Consider the following 27,625-nt stretch of genomic DNA (forward strand, 5'->3'; position numbering starts at 1 on the left):
CCCACTCCCTTTGACACCCAGGCCTGCGGTTGCCCATGTATAAAATTAATAGCAATATGACTTCGCACCCCTTTTCCTTTTCGTTTTTTTTTCTCTCTGTCTCTTTCAGCTTTTTTCACTCTTGCTTTTTTTTCGGGGGTGGGAGGGGGGGGGGGGGGACAAGCGCCCCCTTGCTCCCTCGCGACGCCCATGCCCACCCAAATAATTATAACATAACCCACGAACATCTATTCGTTCTCCAAAATATGCTAAAGCATCACAAACATGGAATCTTGATCAACTTTGATACAAACACTAGACCTGGAAGAGTTTAATTCTAACGCTGTGCATTTATTGATTAACAACAAAGGAAGAACAAAATATCCTGTACAGGTTTACCATTTCCACATAATTAAAAAAAACATCTTCCGCAGTTAACTCAAATCATATCCGGTATAAGTATTAAAGCGTACAAAACAAATATTGTAAAAATGGTATCCAAATGTCCAGCTTGAACCTTGAAACTTACGATAACTTAAAATAATGACTAACAAGGAACCGAGTGAAATTCCGAAATTCATTCCTGATTTTCATTCCTGATACTTTCTGTTAAGTTAACAACCCTAACTTTAATAATATAACACAACAAAATAAATTTCAATGATACCAAATATGAAATTCCAATTCAATATAGTTTCGAAGCAATTTTCAATATCACAAACCTCATGGCATAAAATTGTAATCTTTAATTTCCGAAACAATATACATTTTCTCCTCTGTTATCTATGTAACAAGGCCATCTTTGTCCAGGGAATTCACTCAAAACCCAGACTTTTAGGGCTTAACAATTTTAACCCAATATCTCACACTTCAGTTCTAAACTTATAAACGGTTTTCCTAAGTTGCAAAAGTGTCAACATTTTTATGCATTTTTTTGGGTGAATCGTACATCTTGGACCTTTAAATATACACATAATCTCACAGCAATATGACCCGTAAGCGGCAAATGTCTCATGAAAAGAAACAGAAAAAAAAAATCGCTGTGGAATTTTGAATTGAATTTCAAGTCCTCGTAAATGGGACAGAAAATTAAGTGAGAATGTGAGAGCAAGAGACGTGAGTATAGAGAGACCCCATTTAGTGTCCTACTCTATCGTATGACACAGAAAACGGGGTCGGGTTCAATGTCAAAATACGCTCAGAAGACATTACCCAGTTTCCCAACCCAACTCGTAATGGACGTGGAAAACAGCAAATCTTTCCACACAACAAACGGGTTCTCGGTACGATACACTGCCCCCTTTCAACCTCTATTCCGTAAATGCCCCTTCGGGAATGGGCCTAGCTCTTCAACGAATGAGGGCGCTGTAACGACGCCATTTTGGGGCTATAAATAGATGTGAACCCAAGGTTATTGACGTAAGTTTACATATTGTCACAGCTCAAAAGTTACATTTTTACAATCCTGTTGAAGTTACTATAAACTGCTTTAATAAAAGGGATGTTTTCTCACATTCGCTCAAAAATATGGCCAATTTACAAATCATCACCGTATTTCTACACCTTCTACACGTTCTACAAGTCACAATCTCCAATACATCCTTTTTTTAAGATAAATATATCTAGTTTGTGCCGAAATATGTACATAAATTTGTGACAAAATATATTTATCAATTAAACTCACACAAGTTGCAAAGTTATCTAAAGCATTTTGTACAAGGATTTACAAGGATTACGAAGGGACAGTAAGTACGGAAGTGTATGAAGTATCGTTTGAAATACTTATTACATTCAGCCTCTCGGAATGAAAAATGGTACATAACCAGTGTGTGTTAATATAAGTAACCTTTGACACACTTTTGTTTACAAAGTTGTACGCGTGCTACTACACAATTCTGTCAAAATGTGATTTTCAACTTTTCTTAAGTCGATTATCATACTATAGGGATTCACTTATACATTGTAATTAAACAGTGAGCTGGTACTGCAAAGTAGACGACTTATGGACTATTGTATGACGTGTTTTTGCACATTACAAACAGCCCATTTAGTTTAAGAGTTACTTTTTAAAAGTCCTTAACCTCTTTGCATGCGCCTATACAAGTACAAACTCAGGGTAAAGTTGTATTTACTTATAACGACTACATGTATTTGTGAGACTAAATAAAGATGAGGACTGTATCAATTCTACTCTAACTATTCACAGACCAAAATTCTTTTCAGACTTTCTAACACAAAGGTAAGTCTACATCTTACGAATCATTACTTACTTGGTTAGAACAAAACTCATATCCCTCAATAATCTTATTTTGGTACAGTTACTCTACCAGTAACGCATTTGTGATACAAATCCACATTCATTCATCATGTTCTTGTAAACATTTTAGCTAAATTGTGCAGAAAAGAAGGCATTAGAACTAGGTGCTTTTGACTAATACATTTACACTTGTAGATTCTTATAATTCATAACACATATGCAAATTAATGGTATGTGGCTTTTGCTATTACAAAATAATCGATTACGAAAGACCGAAAGACATATTATGCTTCAGAAACATATCTGCTTGGATCAAATCAAAAGAAAGTTTTGCAGAAGTAAAGAAAACTTTGCAAGTTTTTTTTGGTACGAATTGCCGTGAACGTGATGTAAAAAATGCGTGTCTGAATGTCCATAAGCTAAAAAGGTGAGAGGGGTAAGCTGATTGTGAAACATATTTACTTTGCAGATCTATCGAGAGTGTTTAGTTGTTATTGATCGAATATTTATCACTTGATTTTTGGTCATGTTGAAGTACATTTTTCACACGTAACGTTCACTCAATTATAAGGTTATTTCCCTCCAAGGAAGCGTGTATAAATGGCTCACTTAAGCATTGGCATTTGCATACTGTCATGTTGAAGTACATTTTTCACACGTAACGTTCATTCTATTATAATGTAATTTCCCTCCAAGGAAGCGTGTGTAAACGGCTCACTTAAGCATTGACATGCTGCGTATAGGAGTGAAGACATATGTCTTTCAATGTTGTGTCTTCTATAAAGCCTCATTTTTAGCATGTCAGTTAAGTCGGTCACATTGTCAAACGCATTAAGCCATTTGCTAGCCAGTTTACAATTAACAGCAAATGAACAATGTATCAAGAATTCACTTATCGCTGTTCCTTCAATTGGTCGTCATTTGACCTGCGACCGGTCGACTTTTAGGATGACTTTTGATGGCTTGGTATTGGTGTTTGTAGTTGAGTAAATCACAAGTCCATTCACAAGTCCATTCACAAGTGCCAATGGGTGAACAATAACAAAAGGAATGCTTTTATCACAGTTCATTTGAATAGCTTCATGGCTGAGCTTGGGACTGGATGACTTGTAATGGACTTTGATAGACTCGACTAGAGCGCTCCTTGTGACTGACCCGTTATGACTGTTTATGACTTTTTACGACTTGTGCTAACTTCGCAACGCATTCTCAAGCATCCGGGATGTGCATGGAGTTGGGCCTGTTGGTCATGGAGATACACTCCGTGTTGGTGTTGCTCATGCGAGTATCTGACACAGCCGTGCTGTGAATGAAAGACTGGCATTTGTATCCGTAGCGCCCAGCGTTGCGAGACTGGCGTTGGGACGCGGGCAGGCAACAGCTGAACGCCATCTTGAAAGCCTGACGAAACTTGGCTGCAAAAGAGACGAAACAGAAACATCAATGGCAATACTTTAATCAGTTGACGGGTTTCGATATTAATCAATCGATTGGGGGTAATCACTCGATTTGGGGAGTTTTCACACCGATGGGCGTTAGACAATTAGTTCGACCGCGAGAGGGCGCACCCACAAAGGATTCCAAATAGATTAAACCTTGATTTCAAATTATGATGATTAATACGATACGAAGATCGAATATTGAGTTCAAATTGAAGAATTTAAAATACGTATAGTCAAATGGTACTCAGTACTAAAAACGGGGATGCGACAAAAATGATTGCCGCAATGGGAAACAATAGATGATGTCCAGCCAGCACAAACTTAGAGAAACTGAGAATGATTTTTATGATAATATGACTTGAAATGGATAAAAAGTATTAAATAGATATAAAAAAAAAACGTTATTAAATCTACGGCATTGTCGGTATGTAGCAATGGCGGACATAACAGTCCCATCAGAGAAAGATGTTACAATGTGAATGCATAAAAAAGATAATTATTAGAATTTGAATGTTACACACTTTTGTGAAAAGATGGAAAAGGCGAGAGAAGCTGTACAAACTTGTGTACTCCAAATGCACAATCTAACTACATTTTGTATGAAGCAAATTAATAGTTTAGTTGATCACTCGCTGTATCATGCATTGTGATCCTATTGTCAAGTTTTAACGAGCATGCACTAAACTACCACAGAATGACAAAATAGACAGGATAGACAAAGTTGCTTGCAACAATTGCTTTCAGTGTCAAATTTGATCGGCGATGTGTACATCAGGTGAGGTGACATAAAAACGCATTTGTACATATTTGCATTCCCAACAATACCAATGGAAAAACATATTGATGAAAGTAATTAGTCATATTCAACAGCAATTTCTCTGAGGAATGGGTGAGCTTTTCTACTCTTCATCGTCGAATGATTGCATTTGATTGTTGTATTGCTAATTTCTATTTACATGAATCTTGATATAAATGTCGTATTGATACTTGCAATGTAAAAATGACCATGTACACGAAACAGGCTGGCTCTGAATATTACTCAGTAAGTATGCTAAATGAATGTCATGCCTAGCCAAATCATTGCTATATAGTTCTACATTGTTTCTGAAGAAAGTACATGTATCTGGATAACGTTTCATTCTGAAAGGGACACAGTGCCATCAGTTTCCATTTCAGTTTATTCACCATGGAATATTTTTTTCTTAAAAAACATGCATATTTTGAATACCAAGAAAGTAATCAATATAAAACCAAAAAGCAACTAACTGCCCGTAACTAACACAGTTGCAACAGCAAAAAAATAATTTTGTGTAACCGAAACTTAAGAGGACGAAATACCAGTATCATACTAATAAAACAAAAGTTTGAATTGACCTGTTTTGACAGGTATATACTCTTCTATTTCGAAAGAGTACAACTTCAATTTTTACTCCGACCAACTGGCGTTAAAACGCAGATGTTTTAGAATTAAACTCGTGCCATCATATTCATGTTGATCGTGAATTCAGTCAAGTTTCCAATTTACTTATTTTTTTTTGTCAGAGTATTTCAATCCAAAGTTAAGAGTGCTTTTCATCCAGAATCGTCTAGTCCCTAGTTTGACTCTTTGAACATTTGGGAGTATTACACATTCAAATTTGCTGTGAGGGCACACTTGCTTGATTCTGAAAAATCACAAATCTTTCAGACTGTTGTCATATTGTTTTCAATTCGAAAACTAAGGCACTGCGTCCATTTAAAGGTAAATGTTGCCAAGTTACATTGATGATTGGTAAGTAGCCAACATGTTTATACCAACCCAGCAATTGGAACTTACTTAACAGGTAGCCCTATACCACCCTGCAACGTGTGCGATTTGTAGCACTCCGGCTTTTGTATTCTGTGACGTAATGCTGACGTAGGGGCTCTCCTTGACAACACAAAAGCCTTCGAAATTGCCGCCGGAATTTTTCTGGGAGTGGATGAATTTAAGATACTTGCCAGTCGCGAAGAGAGGAGTATTAATAGTTTTATATTACGTTTGTACGAAAAGTATAAAACAAGGTGGGAAACTGACATGCTTATAGTTTACTGTGCTGAGCATGCACCTTGTTTACAATGGGCCAACAACAAATATTGTTACCTAAAACAAACAAAAATGAAAGTAACTTCAATTCTTCTTTGTGATACTGACACGGAGTGCAGACAGGCATACAAAACTACAAACCAAACAAATGTCCCGGAAATGCTATCAGCAAACAACCTCAGACAATGATGAGGCTAAGCAAATTATACCACAAACGATAACAGTGGATAGGTTTGCATTGTATTGAGTTATGGTCATCTCTTACCACCGATACATTTACATGAAACCCATTGGATTGATCAAGAAAATAACCTAATTTCATTCACTTACGATTAACTCAAGTTCACTGCTTCGAGTCCCGGGTCAGATTCGACCCAACGGCAGGTCGGATTTGACCTGACACTCTTCCGGGTCAAACGACACTTCACCGAGACACTCGTCCGGGCCATTTGACCCGGAAAACCTGTCCTTTTGACACACAAATTATCAATTTTGATCAAGGAAAGTGTCATTTAAAAGAGACATTGTAATTTTGACCAAAAAGAGTTTCGAGTCGAATCTGCTCCGGTTTCGGGTTGAATCTGAACCGGTACATTTAAGAATGTTGCAAGACCTTTCTCAAAACACCTGTTTTGTAATGGCATTGAAACTTACCGCTCATGAAGTTGTATATGACAGGGTTGATAGCGCTGTTGAAGAACGCCATAATGTGCGCTATCAGATAAGCGACAGTGACCTTTTCTCCATGCCGCATCATGTCAATGTTGTCCAAACCAAACACTCCAAAAGCTCTAAAAGTTTGTTAGTAAAGTAGACAAAGACAAACACTGGTGAAATCAAGAAAAGATGGCATTATACCTGACAGACATTGTTACATTTAGTCACCAATTTGCATTTGGTCAAGTGACACCGATTTTTACCCGAGAAAAGTATAATCTGGAGTCATGTATACATTGCATTTATACCACTTATACCTAAACAAATTTTCACAAATGGGTTGACTTCACATAGTCACTTGCGGAAAGCAATACACCAGGGAAGCTGTGTTGCATGTTTGTAACTCTACGATGTTATGTTAATGTTTGCTTCTCTGGCTGGCTTTCCTATGTTAGATGTTTTTACATGGCGTGTGCAAAGATCCTCTCAAAACCACACACAACGTACATGTGAATACTTGGTACTACCAAAAATATCCCTGTAAGTCAAAAGCTGTTACTTTGTAAAATAGTCTAAACTGTCCCGTGTCGGATTTGACACGGAATCCGGGTCACATTTTCACCTGATACTTTTCAGGGTCAAAGTGACACGTACTTTGTAGGGTCAAAATGACATTTCTGCCACGGTTTTTGGTCAAAATGACACGGAAATCGATCCAGAGAATGTCATCTTGGCCCCAAAAGGTGTCATTTTCACCCGTTGAAGTATCAAATACCGTACGATCTGGATTCCAGGTCATTTCGGGTCACATCCGACCAGTAACTTTTAAGAGTGTACGACTCACTGCAAAACGTTCAGGACACGTATAGGAAGGTAGCAAACAGCAAACAGGACCACAACGACAATCAGCATGCGCGCCACCTTTCGGCGAGATTGCAGCTGTGCTTCGGTGCTCTTGTTCATGCTGCGGGGGGCGCGCTTGCTCTTGCCGTTGCCTTGAGCATTGTTGTTGCTGGACTTGTGACTTGTCTCGTCGGACGGGATACCAGACCAAAGCCGTAGACACACCTGGAATGGGCAAGGTTGAAAAGGTTACCAGGCGGCCATGCTTCAACCTAAAGATAACTTTAGACCCCTTACATTGACTATTTAAAGCCACAGGTCAGTTTCGACCCAGATCCAGGTCATAAACCTGACACTTTTTCAGGTCAAATAAATTTTCTCTTGATTTTTCTGGGCTATTTGACCCAGACAGGTGTCATTTTGACACGAACAAATCGTGACCGTTTTCAAGAAGAGGCGAATTTAGTATTTCACTGTCTGAACAAACATTCGATATAATCGCGTTTGAAGTTGGTCCTTTTTTCATTTGACAATTTGAAACTTAAAGATGCATAAAATATGCAAGATTTAGGTATCAGAGGAAAGCAGAGCTTCTAATCTTCCTAAATGTAGCAAACTTTAAGAAAAATAGGTGATTAGTTTTACAGAATTTAGCAAACTCGCCCCTTCCTGAAAACGCTAAAGTCACTACGCGCAGATTTCGCCCTTCTGCGGTCTGAGTCAATGCATTTTTTGTACAGTACACGCAGATTCTGCCCCACTGCGCATGCGCCTTGAAATTCGCCCCTTCGTGAAAATGTTTTATTGCACGCGCTTGGAATTCGCCCCTTCGTGATATATCTATTTACTAAAAATTTATTAATACCACAGAGTGCGGAAATTCGCCCCTTCGTGAAAACGCAAAACGGCACTTTTGGCAAATTCGCCCACTCGCTAATTAGGTAAATTAAGATTTTAATTAATTTTTTGAAAGTATAGCCCCTCACCAGATTGTAGATATTGATATATTTATTCATTTTCACCCCAAAAACAAATTTCGAAAAACAGACGATTTTCATGAAATTCGCCCCTTCGTGAAAACGGTGACGAAATCGTAGATAACTTTCACCCACACAATTGTGGAGAACTGCGGTCCAATGGTTATGGTGTTTGACTCACGTGCCGTGGTACGTGGGGTCGAACCCTGACGGGGAACATTGTGCATGTGTTCTTGGGCAAGACAGTTTACTACATTTGAGATGTGGTTGGCCATTAAGGGCTTCTTGATAACTCTGGATCCAGAGCCAAAACCGGGGACGAAGCCGGGGTTTTAAAACTCAGTTTTGCTAAATATCTAGAATACGGTTTTCATGTATTATCGTAACCCTCTTTTTTCATTTCTCAACACCAGAGTTCAAAGTTCAACGAAGTGCAAGAGCAACAGAAGAGTTATTTTCCTGCGAGATCAATAAGGTGAACACTTTTCAAGAGGATACATGAGGACAATGGTTTTCACTCACCATACAATAAGCAACTCCAACAACACACAATGGAAGTAGGTAGGTGAAAAGAAGCGTCACTACAGCGTACACTGCCCTCCACGGAGAATCCTCCCATTTGAACTATTAATAACCAAATAACGGTAACAGGTATCATTTCAATGCGGACGTGAAAGCAGCGTTTTTGAATTTGAACATTCTCATATCAAATACAGGAAACTTCATGCAACAAAATTACAGGCAAAGTAAAATGGAATGTGCGGATGTAAAACATGACCTGAAAATTTCATGACTTGAAAATTTCATGACTTGAAGATTTCATGACTTGAAAAGTACATGAGTGACTTGAATGATTCAAAAAAGAAAGCTTACTGACCGGGCTTTTATATCCCAGATTTTGAAAGTGCTACATGCAAAACTTCAGTCAAAAATTGGTCCTGCCATTTGGGTTTCGTTTTTTTTTTTTACTCGCCCTGTAGACTGGATCGGCCCCCTCTGGAACAAGAAATATAAAACTTACATCACTGCATTTGGTCAGCCAGAGCGGCTTCCCGAAGGTCTCCATGATAGGCTCTGACCGGGTGACCATACTGAGCGAGTTGGGTAGCATCGTGAACAGGGATAGGACCCAGATGACGATGACCGTGATCACGGTCCGCTTGGAGGAGATCTGGAACTTGAGAGGGCGGCAGATAGCCAGATAGCGGTCCACCGCGATCATGGTGAGCGTGAAGATGGACACACACACTGAGGTGTTCTGCAAACAGAAATTTCGAGGTAAGTAATTTATTTAAATTATTTGTTACTATAAAAGTAGTCTGGGGCCAATATCTGATTTAGATTTACTGTACCAATCATCATGCGCGTGCATGAGCTTCAATACAGCGTGTGAGGCATGCCCATAATTTCTTGGGACGCATTGTCAAAGTTCCCAAGACAGGTTTTGATTCATCATTTTTGATAACGCTTTCCACCGTCGTGGCGAATTCCGAGGGTCAAAAATTTGACTAAAAAAAATCGAGCTGTTGGGTGCTAGTTGTGAATCCTGCCGCACAGTGTTTCGCATTCCGCGGACGTTTGAGAAACAACATGCTGTGTGTATTATGAGACAAACACATAATACGTAGTTAAGAAAAACCTGTGAAAAAAAACTCATTTTACTTACACTGTAAAAACTATTTCAACGGGAACGGGGGACATGTTCGTTTCCCAACGATTTTCGTCCCTGACTAAAAAATGTAGCCTACATTTGATTCCAGAGCTCAGAACAGCTGATTAAATGACTCCAAACTCGAAAAAAGATGTTTAAATGATGATCTCGTGCTAAACTTTCGCAGTCGTCAGAAATTGCCTCAGATCGCACCACAGGGCGCCTAGAATCCATTTTTTTTCTGGGGCTGCCCCGAACCCCACGCCGCATAGGCTTCGCACTGGCATAGTTAGTACTGATCAAGATACGTCAATGGAAAACTGACCTGTAAAGAAATAAAAGTGCTCCTCGCGCTTTTAAAATGTAATGCAAACATTGTTTTCTTAAAAGTGTATATCAATGTTGGCAGTAAATTGTGCTCTGGGTAACATGTAATCCTTGCAATGTGAACGAAAATAGACGAAAAAATGACTATGCGAGTGACAGGATCGTTGGCTCTGTGCGCCGTCATCAGGGGCATAGTTCCCGGGGTTGGGGTGGGGGTATATACCCCACACTTTTTAACCAGGGGGGGGGGGGGGCTATTGAATCATCCCCACTTTTTTGTGATGAGAAAATAATATATAAGATTTTGAGGTATTTTCCGAACGTCCCAGCAACTAAAATGTATTCATAGCACCGAAACGTGGAGAAACAACGTACAAAAGCTTTTTAAAATACAATAAGAGTACACATAACTGATAAAGAGCGTCCCTAGTATAATGTGGTGTTCAGCCCCTCCCCCTCCCCCCCCCCTTCGAATGTCCACGGCCGGGCAATTCGGGCGTTTCACAATGCAGTGCACCACCAAAAGTTTGCCACGGAGAGTTCATTTTTCCTAGTGCATTATAGGAGAATGTCGACAAATTCGCAGCGCGGGACGTTTGAAATTGTTAGTTTTTTTTCCGGTCAGTAGTTTCGTTAGCGGATATGATTCGAGTATAAATTTGCCCTTTTCTTTTCTTTGTATCAATATTGTGTTTTTAGTAAGGCGGCAGAACGCTACACCCAAATTCATAACCAATTACCTAAAGTTGTTTAATGACACTCATTCAAATGGGCCTTGTTTTGTCGACCGTAAATTTGAACAACTGACTCTCTATGGCAAACTCTTGTTGGCGCATTGCATTGTGAATCGCACGGATTTTATGATTTTGGTCACGCCGCATTCCCCACCCCACCCCACCCCCACTCGACGGCACAGATTTACGCCACTGGCCGTCACTGCACTCGCATGGTCACGATTCTAATCATGCCACCGGCTGACGTTAATGTGACATTGTATTATAATGGCATCATTCCCCAGACTTAGCGTAAGTACAAGAAAAGATGATTTTTCCCAAGCTACAGCTAAGGGAGCTGAATTGGAATCAAACAAACAAATTTCCCTCGTAAATATTTTGTAAAGGTGTCAGTAGTTTGATATAAATATAATGAGGTAGGGGAAACTTGCTACAATTTCTCTCAATCAGCGCGATATGTCAGTGCCGACCGAAAGACGCGCGACGCGAAACAATTGATGAGACGGAGTAAGGACGAGCTTAGTAAGGTTAATTGCTCGTACAGTGACTCTGAATAGTCAACTGTTCGCTACATAACAATGATTGTAGAAACGAGTTACGTAACAGCATTCGCGTGTATAGCGTGATTCTGATGCATCTTTCGTGCAGCTATGAAACACAAAGTAACTCTCCAACTGCGGGAATAAGTATAATGGTTTAAACGCAAAGAGAAAAGCAACTACTGAAACAGCCTAGTTGTTAAGCTGTCTGACAGCGGACCCAGGGTTAGGGGTTCGAAACCGCTTGGTGTCATTTTTTTGGGCTTTCGATGCCCGCGGTTCTGTCATTTAAGAGTATTAGTTTCCCGTCGTCATTTACCAACAGCAGTTAGCTCGGTCGGTCGGTAAGCTGACTCACAAGTTGGGACTGTCTGCGAAGTCCAGGTTGGCGTCTGCGTATAGGTACGGGGTTCTTTTGCTGACTCGGCAGCAAGGCTTAGGGTGCCACCTCGTTTCCTCCCTTTATGGTGCCTGACTTTCGAGTTACATGGATGGACAGGGAAGGAGGTGTGGTGGGCCGGGTACCGAGACCCAGAAGAGTTCTATATGGAAGTCGGTAAGGGGCTCATTGAGTTAGGGTCATAAGTCCGACTCCTGAAGACTTGGCCATCGCCACATAACTTTTTGTTTCATTTTCTTTCTTTTCTTTTGGAGGACAATTGCAAGAATGATTAATTTGTTATATTGAGAACTTGTACTGTAATCGTTCGATTTTTTTGCCCCCCCCCCCCAATTGTGTTCTGGATCCACCCTTGCACCAACTGACACTGAAATAGACTGAATGACAGTCAGTGACTCAGTGAGTCGGTCAGTAAGGGCCAAAATGGACGACAGGACGGCTCCTCTGGCACCAGAGAAATACAATGCAAGTTAGGTTACGGCTTGCAATAACACATCACTGATGGAAGCTCGAATCCACTTCCCATATGCATACCGTAGATAAGTATTTCGGGGGCAGCCCTATAAGCCTCACTTTCAAATATTACGTGTCCCCCCCCCCCCCCGGTACAGAGAAAAAAGGGATTATGTAAAGTAATACCTTAACTAATCGTGTTATTATTTTTCCAATATCTACAAAAACACGTATGTTACTAAATGTACCATTAGGGAGACACGTTATCGTAATTTCTTCGAAAATAGGAAGACACGTACCGGTCATTAGGGTGACACATAATCGCTAATAATGGCACAGCCCCCTTTAGGGGGACATTTTAACCGTCGAAATAAGGTTATTTTTGTTGCTCGTGGTCTAATTAATAAACATACCGAATTGCGGGGGAAAAACGACAAGGGAATATTGGATTAGGGCACATTAAAGTTGGAAAAATTCTGTGCACAAGTCTATAGGAAAGTTTCCCTAATGACCCATTCCTGGTTATGTTTACTTTTTTGGTGTGTTTTAAATATGCGTGGATCTGGATCTGTATTTTTGGCCTTTGTTTTGCAAGCAATGGTGTTCAGTCATCTGGTATAAACTGAAGCCAAATGAACTAATCTTTAAAATGAGACCAATTTGACATGCAACAATTTTCTAACTTATGCACATGAGCCGATTGATTTTGGATTACCTTTTTTGATACACCCCGTACTACGACAAAACGTCCACCTATTTCATACACCTATTTGATGTTCCCTTCCGGATTCCCTCTTAGAAGGCAGTTTATTAGGTTTGCAATATCTAAGAGATATGTAGCCCCTCCTCGAACTTTTGACATCAGCTTTTAAATTTTAGGGCCATGAACGAGCCAAGAGACTTGATTTTATGACCTCTCTAGCTTCTCAAGCCAATAATGACGACCGTTCCATTGACTTATGCTGGTTTGCAGTTGTCATCCGGAATCCTAATGATCGAGTCCCAGCTGCTGGTTTAGTATCACAGACAGAAAAGTTAATTACAACTCCGTGGAAACTGTCACGTTTGATAATCATGGAAGCGGTGATGTTTCAATTTGGAAAATATTTAAGCGGTTACAGATGATAATAATATCCCGTATTGCATAGTGGACTCCGGAGACCAAATTTTGAAGCTTTTACTGAGGCGGTGTCGCGCTCACGCGCATGCTGCACGCGTTCTTAAAGACGAGGCGCGCACGCATTTTGGTATTCCTATTGGTCGAAGGAGCCCGACGTGCGTATTTATGTAGAACCTGAGCGCGACTCACGCGAGCCTGGTGCCACCGCAGAAAATGACTGCCGCCGAATTTGTCTATACCGATTTTTTTTGTGTGACGTACAAGTGAATATCATTCTGTTTTTTTTTTTAATTCAGCGGAACGGACCTGGTAGAAAAGGCATCAAGTAAAACATATTCAACTTCCGTTGACTGAAGTAACAAAAAACAAACACACAAACAACCAACCCGACGAACAAACTAATCGAGAGAATAAATTCTGGGGTCAAATTGAATGTAAATAGACTTACTGCAGTGCACATTATCGGATCCCGAAGTGAGACATTTGGACATTCACAAAACCAATCGAGTAAAATGGCGAACCGTGCGCGGCAAATCTACGGTAATACAGAATATGCTCAAGGCCCCGGCTAAATTAACACGGTACACGAGATGTAATTACCACTTACGCGAGAAAATGCAGGGAGAGCGGCCTTGTCACGTCTTATCTCCCCCGGGAAACACGCTCCCTACCCCGGTAGACAATGGAGGCGGGGGCACGCATGTACAATTATCTGCGCGAAAACTTAGATCGGTTTCACGATACATTGGTGTTTGTCTGTCTCAACATTTAGATGACCAATGCGAATTCATTCCGGACATAAGTGGGTCAGTGGCCCAGAACGCGTTGACCTATTTAGTGTTGCTTTTGAAAATTCTATACACTAGCGAAAGAATTGAGTTCCACTAGATCAGAACGTGTTTTGCATCGATCGGATTCAACCAATACTGCGACAAATTATCTTCCTCAAGAACACAAAATGGAACAAATCTGGGACCAATTTCAAAGAACTGCTCAGCAGAAACTAGTTCATAGTAAATCAAGTGCTATGAGCAAAAAGCAGTTGAGAGCATATAGCATACATTTTGACCGGTAAACAAGCTTAACTCTTCGGACTTTCTAAGCAAAGAATTTCTGCGCTTTGTAAATGTGCTTGGTAGATCCGTGAATTTCGCATGTATTTTACCAAGTCTGTTTGAGTCTACAGACTCTTTTACGGATAGCTGCTCTACCGGAAATACGGACTGAAAGTATTTGTTAGCTGCATTGTGGGACGGTTTGCGCTGCACAAAACCCCCTTAATTAGCGCAACAGTCCCACAATGCAGCGCGTCCCATAATACCTGCAACTTTTTTGCGAGGCTCTAGCGTTGGCGCGGAAACACGTACCGCTATTATTGTTATACCATTTTAAAGCTTGGAATCTGAACTTTATCCCTGGTGAGTATTGGTTTGATATTGAAAAGAGTTTTAAATTATTCGTGTTTAAATACAGACATTTCGAAAACAAACTCAACCGGTTTCACATGAAAACTTGAGTCATACTTTGAGCGCGCTTTTTGAATAAGTACATACTTGCAAGTGAATTTCAAAATTGAACTTGAAACGAAGAACAACATTGTGAATTTATTTAAGGTGTATTCTACGTGGATTGAAAAAAATACAAGCACGGAAAGTAAACGGCAACGAGATCGTCACATCGTAAACATGATGAACCATTTCCACAATAGAAAAAACCGCATGATTGATTTTCCTTGAAATAGGTTGAGTTTGTTTTCGACATGCCTCTTTTTGAACACAAATCATTTAAAATTCCTTTTAAACATAAGGCAAATACTTACCAGAGATAAAGTTAAGATTCCAAGCTTTAAAATGATATAAATATAATGGCGGTACGTGTTTCCGCGGCGACGCTAGAGCCTCGCAAAAAAAAACACTGTTGCGAGTATTTTGGAACGTGCTGTACATTGCAAATATTACTTTCAATGCACACTTCCGGTCTATCCTTTAACAAGCCTCTACTAACAGTGTACACGAACCTGTATGTAAGGGATGACGGAGCACATCACATCCCCAAAGAACCAGGACTCCGAGATATCCACCACCACCGTTATGGGGAGACATACCAGCGAAACCAAGATGTCGGCCACGGCTAGATTCACTATGTAGTAGTTGGTAACCGTCCGCATGTGCTCGTTGCGCAGAACGGCGATGCACACCAGCGTGTTGCCAATGATGGCCAGCAGAAAGACCAAGCCATAGATGACAATGATCAAGTATTCGTAAGGGCGTGGGTACACTTTTTCTTTAAAAAGTTCGAAGATCGAAGCCAGGTAATCGTCACTGCTCCCATAGCCATAGTCACTGGTGGAATTGGTATCCATTGCGACGGTGCTACTCTTGAAAATGGATGGAGTTAATGGTCATTTCCGAGTTCTCACATCCAATTAAGATTTCCGATGCAGGAGATGTAGTTGCACGAAAATCAACGCGCAACGATGTCCCTTTGGCAGGCTACATTATCCTGAACACTCTTTGCTACAAAGAGACTATGAGCTGATGTCCTGCAAGATAAACAAATGCAATAAAATAAGGATATCATTTATGTTATAACAATGACCGTTAATCTTGCTTTAAATGTAATTTTGGTTTTTAGTGTTTTATCTATTTTAAAAATATTAAAAACAAGCATGGCAATTTTCAAACTGTCGTTTTCACTTTTTGCACCTTTTAGTTTATGTAAAAGATACCCTTAAGTTTTGTGGGGCCCAAAAAAGATCGATTAAAATATGCGCCAGTATATAATACGTACACCTGAAAGCAATTAACCTTATTCCTCTGCAGATACAGCCCGAGACATATTAAATATCCAGCACATTGCTCCAACCCCCAGGGGAACGTGCGTCACCCATGGGCGATGGTCAAGGCTCCAGATCATTTAGTTTGGAGGTTAGCTTCGGTTCACTGGGCTGATTGATTGTAAGTCGGTGGCATTACAACAGGCGAAAGCCACCCTCATAGGTAAGCGTAACAAAAACGAAGCAATATGAGCTATATGCAAGTCAATGGATGGATGCCTTTATTGAGCACAGTACATTCCAGTTGTCTTTAAGATTTATGAAAGATGTGCATGCTCACATAACATATTGTAATATGAATGTCGTATATTACGGATGTTGCGTCCGCGAATTCCTTGCTCTGACTTGATGCAGTCTGCTTTATGATGCAGTTTGCTTGATGAGTTTAGTTTAATACAGTTTATATTTTACATTGTCTGTATCTGAATTGAACAGCGAAATGCCAATAAGAACAGAGAAAACTGACTTGCACATCAAGCAAAAATCAGACGAGCAATTTAAATTACAGATTACCTTATACAAACTCAAAAAAGTCAAGCTGTCTGAAAAAAAATATGAAATATACATTACAGGGTAACGGCAAGCAGTCAGGAACCCCGATGATGACTTCGCGATGCAATGCGCGTGCGACGATATACTCTCTCTACATCCAAAAGGATACTTCAGTATGGAGGCTCGGGAACAAACAGCGCTCTTGCGGCCCCTTCCTTTGGTGCAGCTAAAAGCAGTTCTACGGGTAAGTACTCTCAGAAAATGGTACTTCAATTGTGAGCCCGGTGCTGACGTAAACGGTAATTAAAGCAGTGACAGTTGATTTTTGAAGGGAAAATTCTCAGAACGCAACCCTCCGGATTTCAGTGCACGCTTCGGTGAACTGAAAGAGCACATAAAGCGTAGATGCTAGTTACCGAAACAACGTCACTTCCCTTTCTTGATGCACGTTTCGCAGTTATACTACACACAGTTCATGCACAGGACGATCAACACGGGGATAAAGTTGGATGAAGTTGGTGACCTAAGGATGACATTAGCCAATCACAACGCTTCTTTCCTGGCGTGGTTTCCTTTGATATCCAATCATCGATGAGTTCTAATCAGCAACAACCGCCATTGGCTAGGATGCCTCTGGGCTCGTCCTCAGCCGGCGCCGCGTGCAGCCCCAGACTCAATTGATCTGCCAGGTCATAAACAAAACAGGATTGACATATTAAAAGGAATACTTCACTTCAAGCGCCTGCAGTTGATACACAGTAAATATCGCCCCCAAAACAGGTGTCCATTACCAAGTCAAATATTATGAATTCTTGTTTGTTCACCTTAGAAACTGACAGTTGCAGAAAAAAATATTCCCCGATTTGCGCTAATGCCCTTTTTATTAAGAGATCTGCTGACGAAAAGGTCAAGATACCCTTTTCTGCTGTTTGTTTGGTGACCGAAACTGGGCAGTTGCCAAGATTTTTTTTTATATTTAGAAAATCGCATTATTTAATGACTTTCACTGTGTAGACAGTAATCGTCTTAATGTTTTTGCCGTTGGTCGGGAACCGGCGTTTTTAAAGTCGCGGATGAAACAATCTCATCGATTGGTAATACCACTAAAAGGTCTGCTAAACTAATTACCAAACTACTAAAAGGCGGGCCGGTGGCAACATAATGCTCAGTCGAAGAGCAATTTCATTGATCCATCTTGCGGAGTTTTGTCTTGTCTTACATGCAAAGCGTTCCAGGGGCTGCAATCTAGGTTAAAAATCGGTACTAATGTTTGATTTTAGGGACGATTTTACCGGAGTTATTCATTTCATGGCCGTCAGTGAAAAGTACCTGGCCTTCCTGAGTTCCAATATTTGCATCTACGACCTCGAAACTCCGAGAGCATATTGACAACAATGCACTTCTTCTGTGGTGTACACATTTTTAAATGTCTCCATTTGAAATAGAGATATCTTCATTGGAAAACCACAGCTCTCTATCTGAGATCACTTTTTAGTTTTAACTCGGCACGTCTGGGAATACTGATATCATTATTATAGAGATATCTCTATTTCACGATTAAATGTTACATTTGCCCGCCATACTTTTCTTCGCATTAGCTTTTCTGGGTTTCCAGAATGGGCAAGTTATCAAAAGGGCCGAACGCGACTCGTGGACAAAAGTCGATCAGCTTCCCTGGGCTTTCAAGTTACTGAAGCCTCGTTAGAGACGCAGTGCAATCGGAGGTCTGTTTTCCATTGGATACATTCTCCAGTGTATAGCATAGAATCTTGACGTCATTCAGGGAGTTGATTTTAATAGGAAAGGTTAAAGGGACACTACGTCCTTGAATGGGCCCAATTGGGCTAACGAAATGATATTTATTGGAAAGAGCATTTACAAGTAGAATATAAACGTCCTTCCTGTAAACATTGACCTTTTTGGGGGGTTGTTCTTGCAAGAACAAAATTCGGGGGTCAAAGTCTTGACCTCCAAAATCGAACTCTCGGGTGCTAGTCTTGATTCCAGACACACAATCGTATGTACAATCCGTAAAATAACACGTACATCTTTGGCTATGAAAGTTAAATTGAGGTAACTTTATTTCTTTGTCACAACACGGAAGTGCACGCCATTTTAAACCGTACTATCATAAAATACATAAAACAATTCCATGAATAAATCTCCAAAGACATTCACAAAAATATACATCATTTACTCTTTCCATCACGTAGATTCAATTTGTGAGAATGGCTAAAACGTGACCAGTTTATGGAGGAAACTGATGAGAGTGCTTCATGTGTCTGACAAGCAGATACCGCTAAATTGAACTTCACGGCATGTGTTATGCATTAGGAACTAATGTTCCATGAATGTCCCAGGCCCTCATTATATTTTCATCCAGATTAAAGTACTACGTGTATAGCGGTAAGCCTTCAGAGGTTCCAAGAATGTAAAACTCTCTGCTGCAATGCTGCCTCATTCAGAATGTCACTCCCCTTTTTGGAACACATTTCAAGCGGCAGTAACATCTGCCACAGCAGATAGGTACTCCGTTGAATTTACCGTCCAATGTCACTCCGTGCATGATAGGCCTACTTCATACAACTGCATTCGCGATGCGCCCAAACTACTACAGGGTGGTGCATGAAGAAGGAAACCCAGGAATTGATAGGAATTTTAGTCTACTTATTTTACTTATTTGAAGTTTTTTTTTACAATGTAGGGAGGTATAGCTCTTAACCAGACGTGGTGAAAAAAATCGTTTAAAAACTCTCAAGAATAGTGTTATTATGCTAATTTGAATACAAATCACCAAAATCACTGTTGTCCATGTCGTGTAGTGTTTTTGTCTTCAAATCAAGCTCCGGAGCTCATTCAATCATGTGGAATAGAGCCGTCCGTAGACAAACAGGTTTGGGACATGAAATGTTTAAACTACCATATCTCAAAAACAACATATGCATTTGCAATCATTTTTTCGTCACTTATGCTTGAAGATCAAAATTTTAAAACCGTTAAATCGAATTTTTGAAATATGCTCAACAAGTAGGTGAAAATCGCTGTCAAAACTGGGTTTCCCTCTTTTTGCCCAACCCTGTACATCAACAACAACCATACTTCTATCTTAGAAAATATTTTCAATTGAAATTTTTACGAGCGATTTTGAGAATTTGAGATCACAAGCACCAAAGTATAATTTACGTTTAATTAAACTTTCAATGACGGTCAAAGTACACACGCCGGAAAAAATGACTTCATTGCCTCTCTTAAGAGGGTAGTTTAAATTGTGTATTGTTACGTAATATGATGTGCACCAAACATTGAGAATTTGCGTTGGAGTATTTCTATCGTCACATTTAATTTACTATTCAATTTAGTTGAATGTACAAATCGTATGACGTTGTTGAAAATTAATTTTCCAGGTATTAATGAATAAAGTTAGCTAAATTTGTGGCAGGCTTTTACGAGTTCCTCTTTAAAGGGAAAATACAACATTTGCAAACATCAAAAAATAAAACTACCAAATCATTTTGAAATACTTTGCTGGACTGTTAGTGAATGACAGTGTAAAGCATCCTGTAAAATCATGGCACCTGGTATACTGTCATTTTCAAGAAAAGTGATATTTTTGTATCAATTTCCAACGCTGATCGGCCGACCAGCGTTGGAAAAAACTGGGTTTTTTTTCAAATACTGGCCCCAGTTGACCATCGCACTTGTTTGCAATCGATTACACATTTAGGAACGGGTACAAGCCAGCTAGACTGGTTCCCTGACCTTACAATTCCCCAATGTATGTAAACTACTCTGTTTCTTCTCAAATGGAGTCAGGGAACCAGACTACAGGAAAATGATTGTTTTTCTTGGTTTTTATAGCATTTTCGAACCCAAAACCTCAAAAAAGTCAGTGTAACTATATTTGCTATATATTTCCAACCCCTCAATTCCATCCATTTCTGAAACTTACAGCAAAAGCAAATGATGTATATTCCCTTTAAAGATGAAATGAAATCACAGCTGTGCAGTGTAATGACTGCAAGCTATTTCAGCAGGACATCGATTGAATGTAAAGGAGAGGAAGAATTATGCCTCGGAACAAAGTTAATGATCAGCGGTGGAAAATGTGCATGTTAATAGCAGGCCTCGGGTAAAATGCTGTCTGGGTCTGGACACATACACAGCAGCTGAAAAAATGTCGCACGTTCTGCCAAGTAATGATACCACACATCTATAGGTAGTCTTTTTTAGTGAGCATGTGCAGGGCGAGTCAAAAAGAAAGTGAGCGAGTAATAAAAGGGGCTCCATTTAATATAAAGAACATAAATGTTGACTAATTGGGGAACCGCCAACATAGGGCTGGATAGCTCAGTTGGTAGAGCACCGAAACGGTTATCCTGAGGTCGCAGGTTCAAGCCCCGCTCCAGTCAATTTTGTTAACTTTCCAATTGTTATAATTTCCCTAGTCAGTTTCCCTATGTGGTTTATTTGAAAGTTTGTAATAAAAAGCCGTATCCCTCCAAGTGATCCCCGTTGCTATTTCCCAGGTCTGTATCGTGACTTTGGGCGTGATCCCTGGCTGTATGGCATACTGGTTTATGGCTTTGAACCTTGAACACAGATATTGACAAATTGGGGAACCGCCAAAATAGGGCTGGATAGCCCAGTTGGTAGAGCAACGGAACGGTAATCCGGAGGTCGCAGGTTCAAAACCCGCTCCAGTAAATTTCTTTGTTCAACTTTTCAATAAATAAAATAGGAATAAAGCACATGTTATTGACTGGTTACTATGAAAATTTCACATAAATTTACAAACTCCAAATAACAGATTATTTCTATTTTAATAGAAATACCACACAAACATCAGCTGTCCACCTGATAATTTACTGATACGCACTGATGAATATCCTTCAAATACAATGAACCATGGAGGTTTTCCTACCTCCGTGAAAGAGCGAAAACGTGCACAGGAAAACAGACAAAAATCACCCGCATCATTTCAGATAATAAACTGGATTTGTTCCTTATGTAGGGCCTACAACACAAACAACTCTGACAGTAAAAATATATGTTTCAGTCTTGGATAAATTTTTTGTTCAATGTCACTTGTATTTGAATTCTTGTGTGCAATCTCTGGTTATACCTCAACTGAATAGCTTCTTAGTGTAATTTTGACCCGGAAATGCGTCACTTTGACCCTGAAAAGGCTCAAGTCAAACAGGACCCGGATTGCGGGTCAAATCTGACCCACGGCTTTTTAGAATGCAATGTATATGTAATAACCACGGTAAACATTTTATACAGTATGTCCCCAAAAGAGTGTCCGTCTGCCTATTTTTGAAATAACTACAAAACCAAGAAGTCATTTTTGAAAATGTTTAATTGTGCAGATACTCCTTATCCTTGGCTCAACCCCTATGAGTTTCATTTAATTTACACAACGCCTCACTGCCCAATGGTCAATTGATCACAAGAACATTTTTGGACACTGCAACTAAATATCTTGCCTTAATCAATTCAGTCCTGTGTTATGTATAAGCTGTGTAAAATCCTGCATGTTGTGAAACAGAAGGCTGATGTGGTTTGGGATTGGAATCATTTACCCTTGAGCATTAAACTGAGGTCTTGCCATGATGGCTGATAGCGGCAAAAGATTCCCATCCCAATTGCAGCCCTTTTCTCAACATGAAGGATTTTACACAGCTTTACACAGCAGTGAAATTGATTAAGGCAAGGAACTTGGTCACAGTGTCCAAAAAGGCTGATGTGAGCAACTGACCATTGTGCAGTGAGGCGTGATGGAAATTAAATGAAACTCACAGGGGTTTAGGCCAAGGATAAGGAGTATCTGCACAATTAAACATTTTCAAATGTTCACGGTTTTGCAGTTATTTCAAAAATAGTCAGACGGACACTGTTTTTGTGGGACATACTGTACAATCCAGACGACTCAACCATATCATTTGTCCAGGCCCACCCACACCGCCCACCCAGCTCGTAATATTTTAGTCCACTTGATCGTTCTCGTTCATATCAGGTATCGCTGAACATTAATGTTTGCCGATATGTGACACCGTTAACCGCCTGCTCTTATTTCTTTTCTCTACAAAGCACAGAAGCCAACTACAGTGTATAAACAAGCTTATTAAAACTGGACGACATTCTTAGCGCCCGGGGGTGTCGGTTCACGTGCGTATTTGACAAGTGGCGGTGCGGTGCAGCATGCAGCAGATATAGGCCGATCATGCTGACATCACGCAACCAACACAGGCAAATTATCTGATGAAAATAAACATGTATTTGCATATCTCATCCGCTAGTGCATGGGAGATAAGCGACTCAAATCTTGAGTTTACAATATCATTCATTCATTACAGGACAAGAGGTTTATTTCAAAGTGCACAACCAATATAGGTCAATAATTCCCGTGATTTATACTAAATGACGCAGAAGACTGGCAAACATTGTCACTCAATTAATGAAATATTCTATTCTTTCGCCGCCAGCTGCGGAATTGCAGGATAGTTACCGTACAAAAGAAAGGACAATTCCAATAAGCTTTAAAAAAAAAAAAAAAAAAAAAAAAAAAAAAGCTTGAGAGGGCGTAGGAAGGGGCTAGGAATGCATACATGGTGTCAAAGTAAACAAATATGAAAAACATTAGTTTATATACAATCAAGTAAAAAAGTTTAGTAATGACATTCATTTTGCAATAAACCAAGCTTTCTTTAATAACACATACAGGCAATGAAAACGCACGGAAAGGTAAAATGATAGAAATTACCATAAGGCCCAAGTTCTATACCTTTACCGCCAGCCCGATAATATTCTGTTCGTTTTGTTTGCAGCTAGCTAAATTGACATGTGCTTTATCGCACGAATCTATATATCTGGATTGCATGACGGGTGTTGTGAGATGAAAGATTACCGGGTCATAGCTTGTAACAGCTAAGGAATTCAACAAATTGACTTCTCAAGCTTAATTTGCCTATACACAGCAGCGGTCATGAGAGGTATTTCTTTTCTGAATTATGGGCACGGTAATAGCTCTGCGTGACAGCTTTTTAATACAAGGAGATGTTAGTTGATGTGTTTTTCAACCCGGTCACACGCCTCTCGGTGGATCAATTTTATATTCCTCTGAAATCACCGCCGGGGGCTTGCCGGATAAGCGGGTATCTCAGACCCGTCCTCCCGCCGTGGAAACCCCGCCAGGCTACGAGGGACAGTCCGCGAGTCAAACGGTGTCATTAAACACACCTCGTATCATCGAACACACGCAAAAAAAATTTGATGTCTCCTTGAGAAGCTCGAGAGGAGCTTTGATTCTGTACGGAGCTATCGGGTGGCTATCGGGCGGAGTGGTTTGATTGACTAGGCTGGCAGAGTCAACATTGCCCGTAGGAGGACCTTTTGAAGTCGGCGAAGACGTTTGACAGAGCGTATCCAGTTGCAACCGAGACACAAATTTGATCGCAAGCCTATGTCCGGTTTTTTTCCCCCTGCAACACAATCCCGCGTGCATACGTGTACATTGCCTCTCAGTATATACGGTGGAGAGGTTTTTCCTTCAAACGAGTTGTGATCAATTTTAAAAGGAACAAGCTTCTTTCCGAACTTATTGATTTTAGCTATACATTTCGAGGTGTAAACGGGAAGCGTTTAATGGCTGACTACTTAAAGCTGGCAAATCAAGCACAATGCATGCGGGTTTTGAACATGTTTTTTTTTATGTGTTCGTTATTGAAATGTCGATATTTTGAATGACGATGACAATTTTGAGTTCATTCACCTTTTTTCACTTGGTATTCAATGGTATGTAATTGCCGTGTTGCGATCAACATACAAGGCAAGGAAAGCCTAGTAAATGCTGGCTCCAGAGTGCACACAATTCTATTGAATCGACTCAGAATGGCTTTCACTGGAAGTCTTTCACGCATCTGGCCTTGCACAATGGACCGGATTTATGACATTCATTGGCGTTACGGGGTAATCCTATACAATAGCACTGCCCGGCTCACAACTTGTGACAGTTGTGTGCAAGTCAGTCAATCAGTCAGTGAGACAGGTAGAAAGAGGACCTAGGCTGGCCCTCTGGGACCAGCACAGATAAATGAATTTATTATCAGATTATTCTTTGCATTTTTGCAATTGAAATTTCAAATTTGTAAATTGAAATGTTTCAAGTAATCTTGGAGGAGTCAAAACATTGCCCAAAACATGTTATTTGGTTACTCATGTAAACTCTATATTCAAATCTAAAAACCAAATTTTAGATACTATTTCGGAATGCATTTGGAAAATATTCCTTCCGTGTATTTCTTTATCTTAAAAATCTCTTTCTTGGGGGGGATGGACTTATACTCAATTAAAAACATTAGCATTATATCAATATCGAATAATAAATAGTTTTTTAATAACTTAAAATGTGGCTCATCAGCCAATCACAGGTCATCAACCTCCCACGTGACCAACACTCGCCAGCACCGTTCCTTACGGGTCAGATATCTATACCTTTAATCAACATACATTCCATAAATTGGTGCCACCAGTGTCAATACTCAACGCAAACGAGTGTTTGTATCTCCCCCAGGAAGACCAATTTCCCCTAAGTAAATATTTTCCCGTTAAAATGCAAACACACCCGCCACGGTGACTCGTCTCTACACCCTCAGGGTAGGAAAAGGGTTTGTGAACGACAAACCAACTACACACAATGAACCTCGCCGATTCCCAGTTGTTCTTGTGTGATAACATCGCAACTGAATTAGTGGATTCTGAAAAGAACTTTCATTCAATTATTCGAATTCCAAGATGTACGGGGCAGACCTCTGTTAAAGGTGCATCGCTCCTTTGTAAACCAAGACAACGCCAAAGGCTACCTTATTCATAGAGCTAATTAAATTTCCGCCAACATATGTTATCTTTAATGGCATAGCTTATCTGCAGTTGATTAAATTGTGTTAAAGATGTAGTGTCCGTGCTCTTCAAAATATTTGGTTTCCTCCTAACGAATTCTTACCAGGACTGTTTTATTTTGCACCAAAAAACTCTGTTGTCTATTTATTTTTCGGCATCTGCAATCCTCTGAAAATACTTCTGGGGTTACTTTTGCGCACGAACAGATTCGCCGCGCGAGTAAACTTGTTTCCACATTATCGATTTTAAACTGGGGGTCGGTACCAGTCTGCCCTGCAAAGAATGAATAATTGTTATGCCGCAATTACTTAAACAGTACTTGTTTCATAACTAAGTGTTAACCGATTTTTTTTGCGTTCGGTATCTCTTTGAAAGTGAATAACTTTCATTTTTGCAAAATAAAAATTGTAATATAAAACCAATTTGAAATTGGTTTGCGTGGTGAAACTCGAAAATGAAACAAACAGGACATATTTAAGAAGAAAACCTGGGCCGGTCAGACACCAACCTCGTCTCGTGGCACGAGCAGTACGCTTCCACTACCTGCTCAATTTTAATACCAAGGTACTGGATCATTTGCATGTTCAAAAATCTCGCACATTTTTAGGTACGGAATATAATTCGGTCCGGAATAGTTTGGTGTCAGGCCATGCTTTAAATCACTGTTTGTTTTTTGTATGTTGTGTCCAGGGTACTGATGGAATAAATTTGTGATATCGAAAAACTCATGATTTTGTTTTTCAAAATTGTAACGTTCGTCACCGACACCACGAAGTAACACTTTACCGGGTTACACCATATTTTTTTCGATTTCCAGTTTTTTGGATTTTTAAACATTATTCATCAAGGCCTACCATTGCACAAAGTTTCAAAGCTTCAAGAGCTTTACCGTTTCCACGAAGTAACACTCTTCTAGTGTTGTAATACATTGAAGCGTGCTACTTCGTGAAAACGAAATTTTACAGTTTCGCAGCTTTTTTGGTTTCACGAACTAGCACTCATCTTTTTTCTCTTATTTCTTGTTGTTTTAATACACAAACGGGTCAAAAACAGCAAATTTAATAACATCAATACATCAAGTGTCTACAACGAGAAACTCAACTGAAAATACTCTGTAGTTTTGACGCAAAGTGTTGTTCTAGAAGGCGTTCAACTTTAGATGCCGTTTTCTCCGATTGCCGGTATGTACATGAGTGTTACGTGGTGTCGGTGACGCGTTGAAGTCTTACCCGTCAAACATGCAGTAGGCCTACTACACAAAATATGATTATAAGCACATTGGAAAAGGGAAAACTGTTTTTAAGGATTGGTAAATGAACGTTACAAGCACGAAATATCCGTAGGAAATTGTAACCAGTGCACGGTATGAATCCATTAGTTGCTACTGCGGGATCGAATCAGAATATAGTTAATATTAAAGTTTCCGTAATAGGGTCGACTACATGTATATTATATCGAGGTCGAAAGCCAACCTTGTGAACGAGGTTGGGTCAGTCACACATTTCAGTTCACGTCAGGTTGTTGAAAATGGATTGTTTTAACAGCTACGCAGGTTTCGTAATAACGTTCAACTGATTGATAATGGTCGAGAATGAGGATACGGACCAACGCCTTTTGTAATCGAATTCCATTTCCCAAGGTGAAAAAGTCTAGTCACTCGTGACAATACTCATCATCTCGGTCAAGACTCTCTTTAACGGTGATTATTTCCATTGATTGATCTCTTTTAAGAACTTTTTCAAAGAGTATCTTATCTCCCAATATGTAGCATAGTTTTTGTTTTTGTTTTGTTTTTTTCCTTTGGTTTGTTCTCCAGTGTTGCCATCTCTCTTGCAATTTTACGGGGTTTTTTTCCAGTTATTTTTTAAAATTTATTTCTGGTCAGATCATTTTGTCCTCTTGCTTATCTTTGTCTTTGACTTAATTAATTCACTATTTGATTATTTCATGTCTTT

At 39.8% G+C, this 27,625-nt stretch overlaps 1 protein-coding gene across 2 annotated transcripts; it reads right to left on the minus strand.

Moving 5' to 3' along the window:
• Positions 1–309: 309 nt before the first annotated feature.
• On the minus strand, positions 310–17,449 carry LOC119728856 (orexin receptor type 2-like). Of its 2 annotated transcripts, XM_038201265.1 has the most exons (8): positions 16,851–17,449; positions 15,462–15,986; positions 9,242–9,478; positions 8,743–8,844; positions 7,245–7,468; positions 6,398–6,534; positions 5,495–5,629; positions 3,564–3,651 (listed from the first exon to the last, which is right to left on the minus strand). In XM_038201265.1, exons 2-7 carry the CDS (start codon positions 15,804–15,806, stop codon positions 5,508–5,510), a joined length of 1,167 nt encoding a protein of 388 aa, XP_038057193.1. In that variant the 5' UTR covers positions 15,807–15,986; positions 16,851–17,449; the 3' UTR covers positions 3,564–3,651; positions 5,495–5,507. The 2 variants fall into 2 exon arrangements, with proteins under 2 accessions (XP_038057192.1, XP_038057193.1); XM_038201264.1 differs by lacking the exon at positions 5,495–5,629 and having other exon boundaries at positions 310–3,651.
• Positions 17,450–27,625: the final 10,176 nt, after the last annotated feature.

This window comes from Patiria miniata, unplaced genomic scaffold (assembly GCF_015706575.1).
Source record: "Patiria miniata isolate m_02_andy unplaced genomic scaffold, ASM1570657v1 HiC_scaffold_20, whole genome shotgun sequence".
NCBI lineage: Eukaryota > Metazoa > Echinodermata > Asteroidea > Valvatida > Asterinidae > Patiria > Patiria miniata.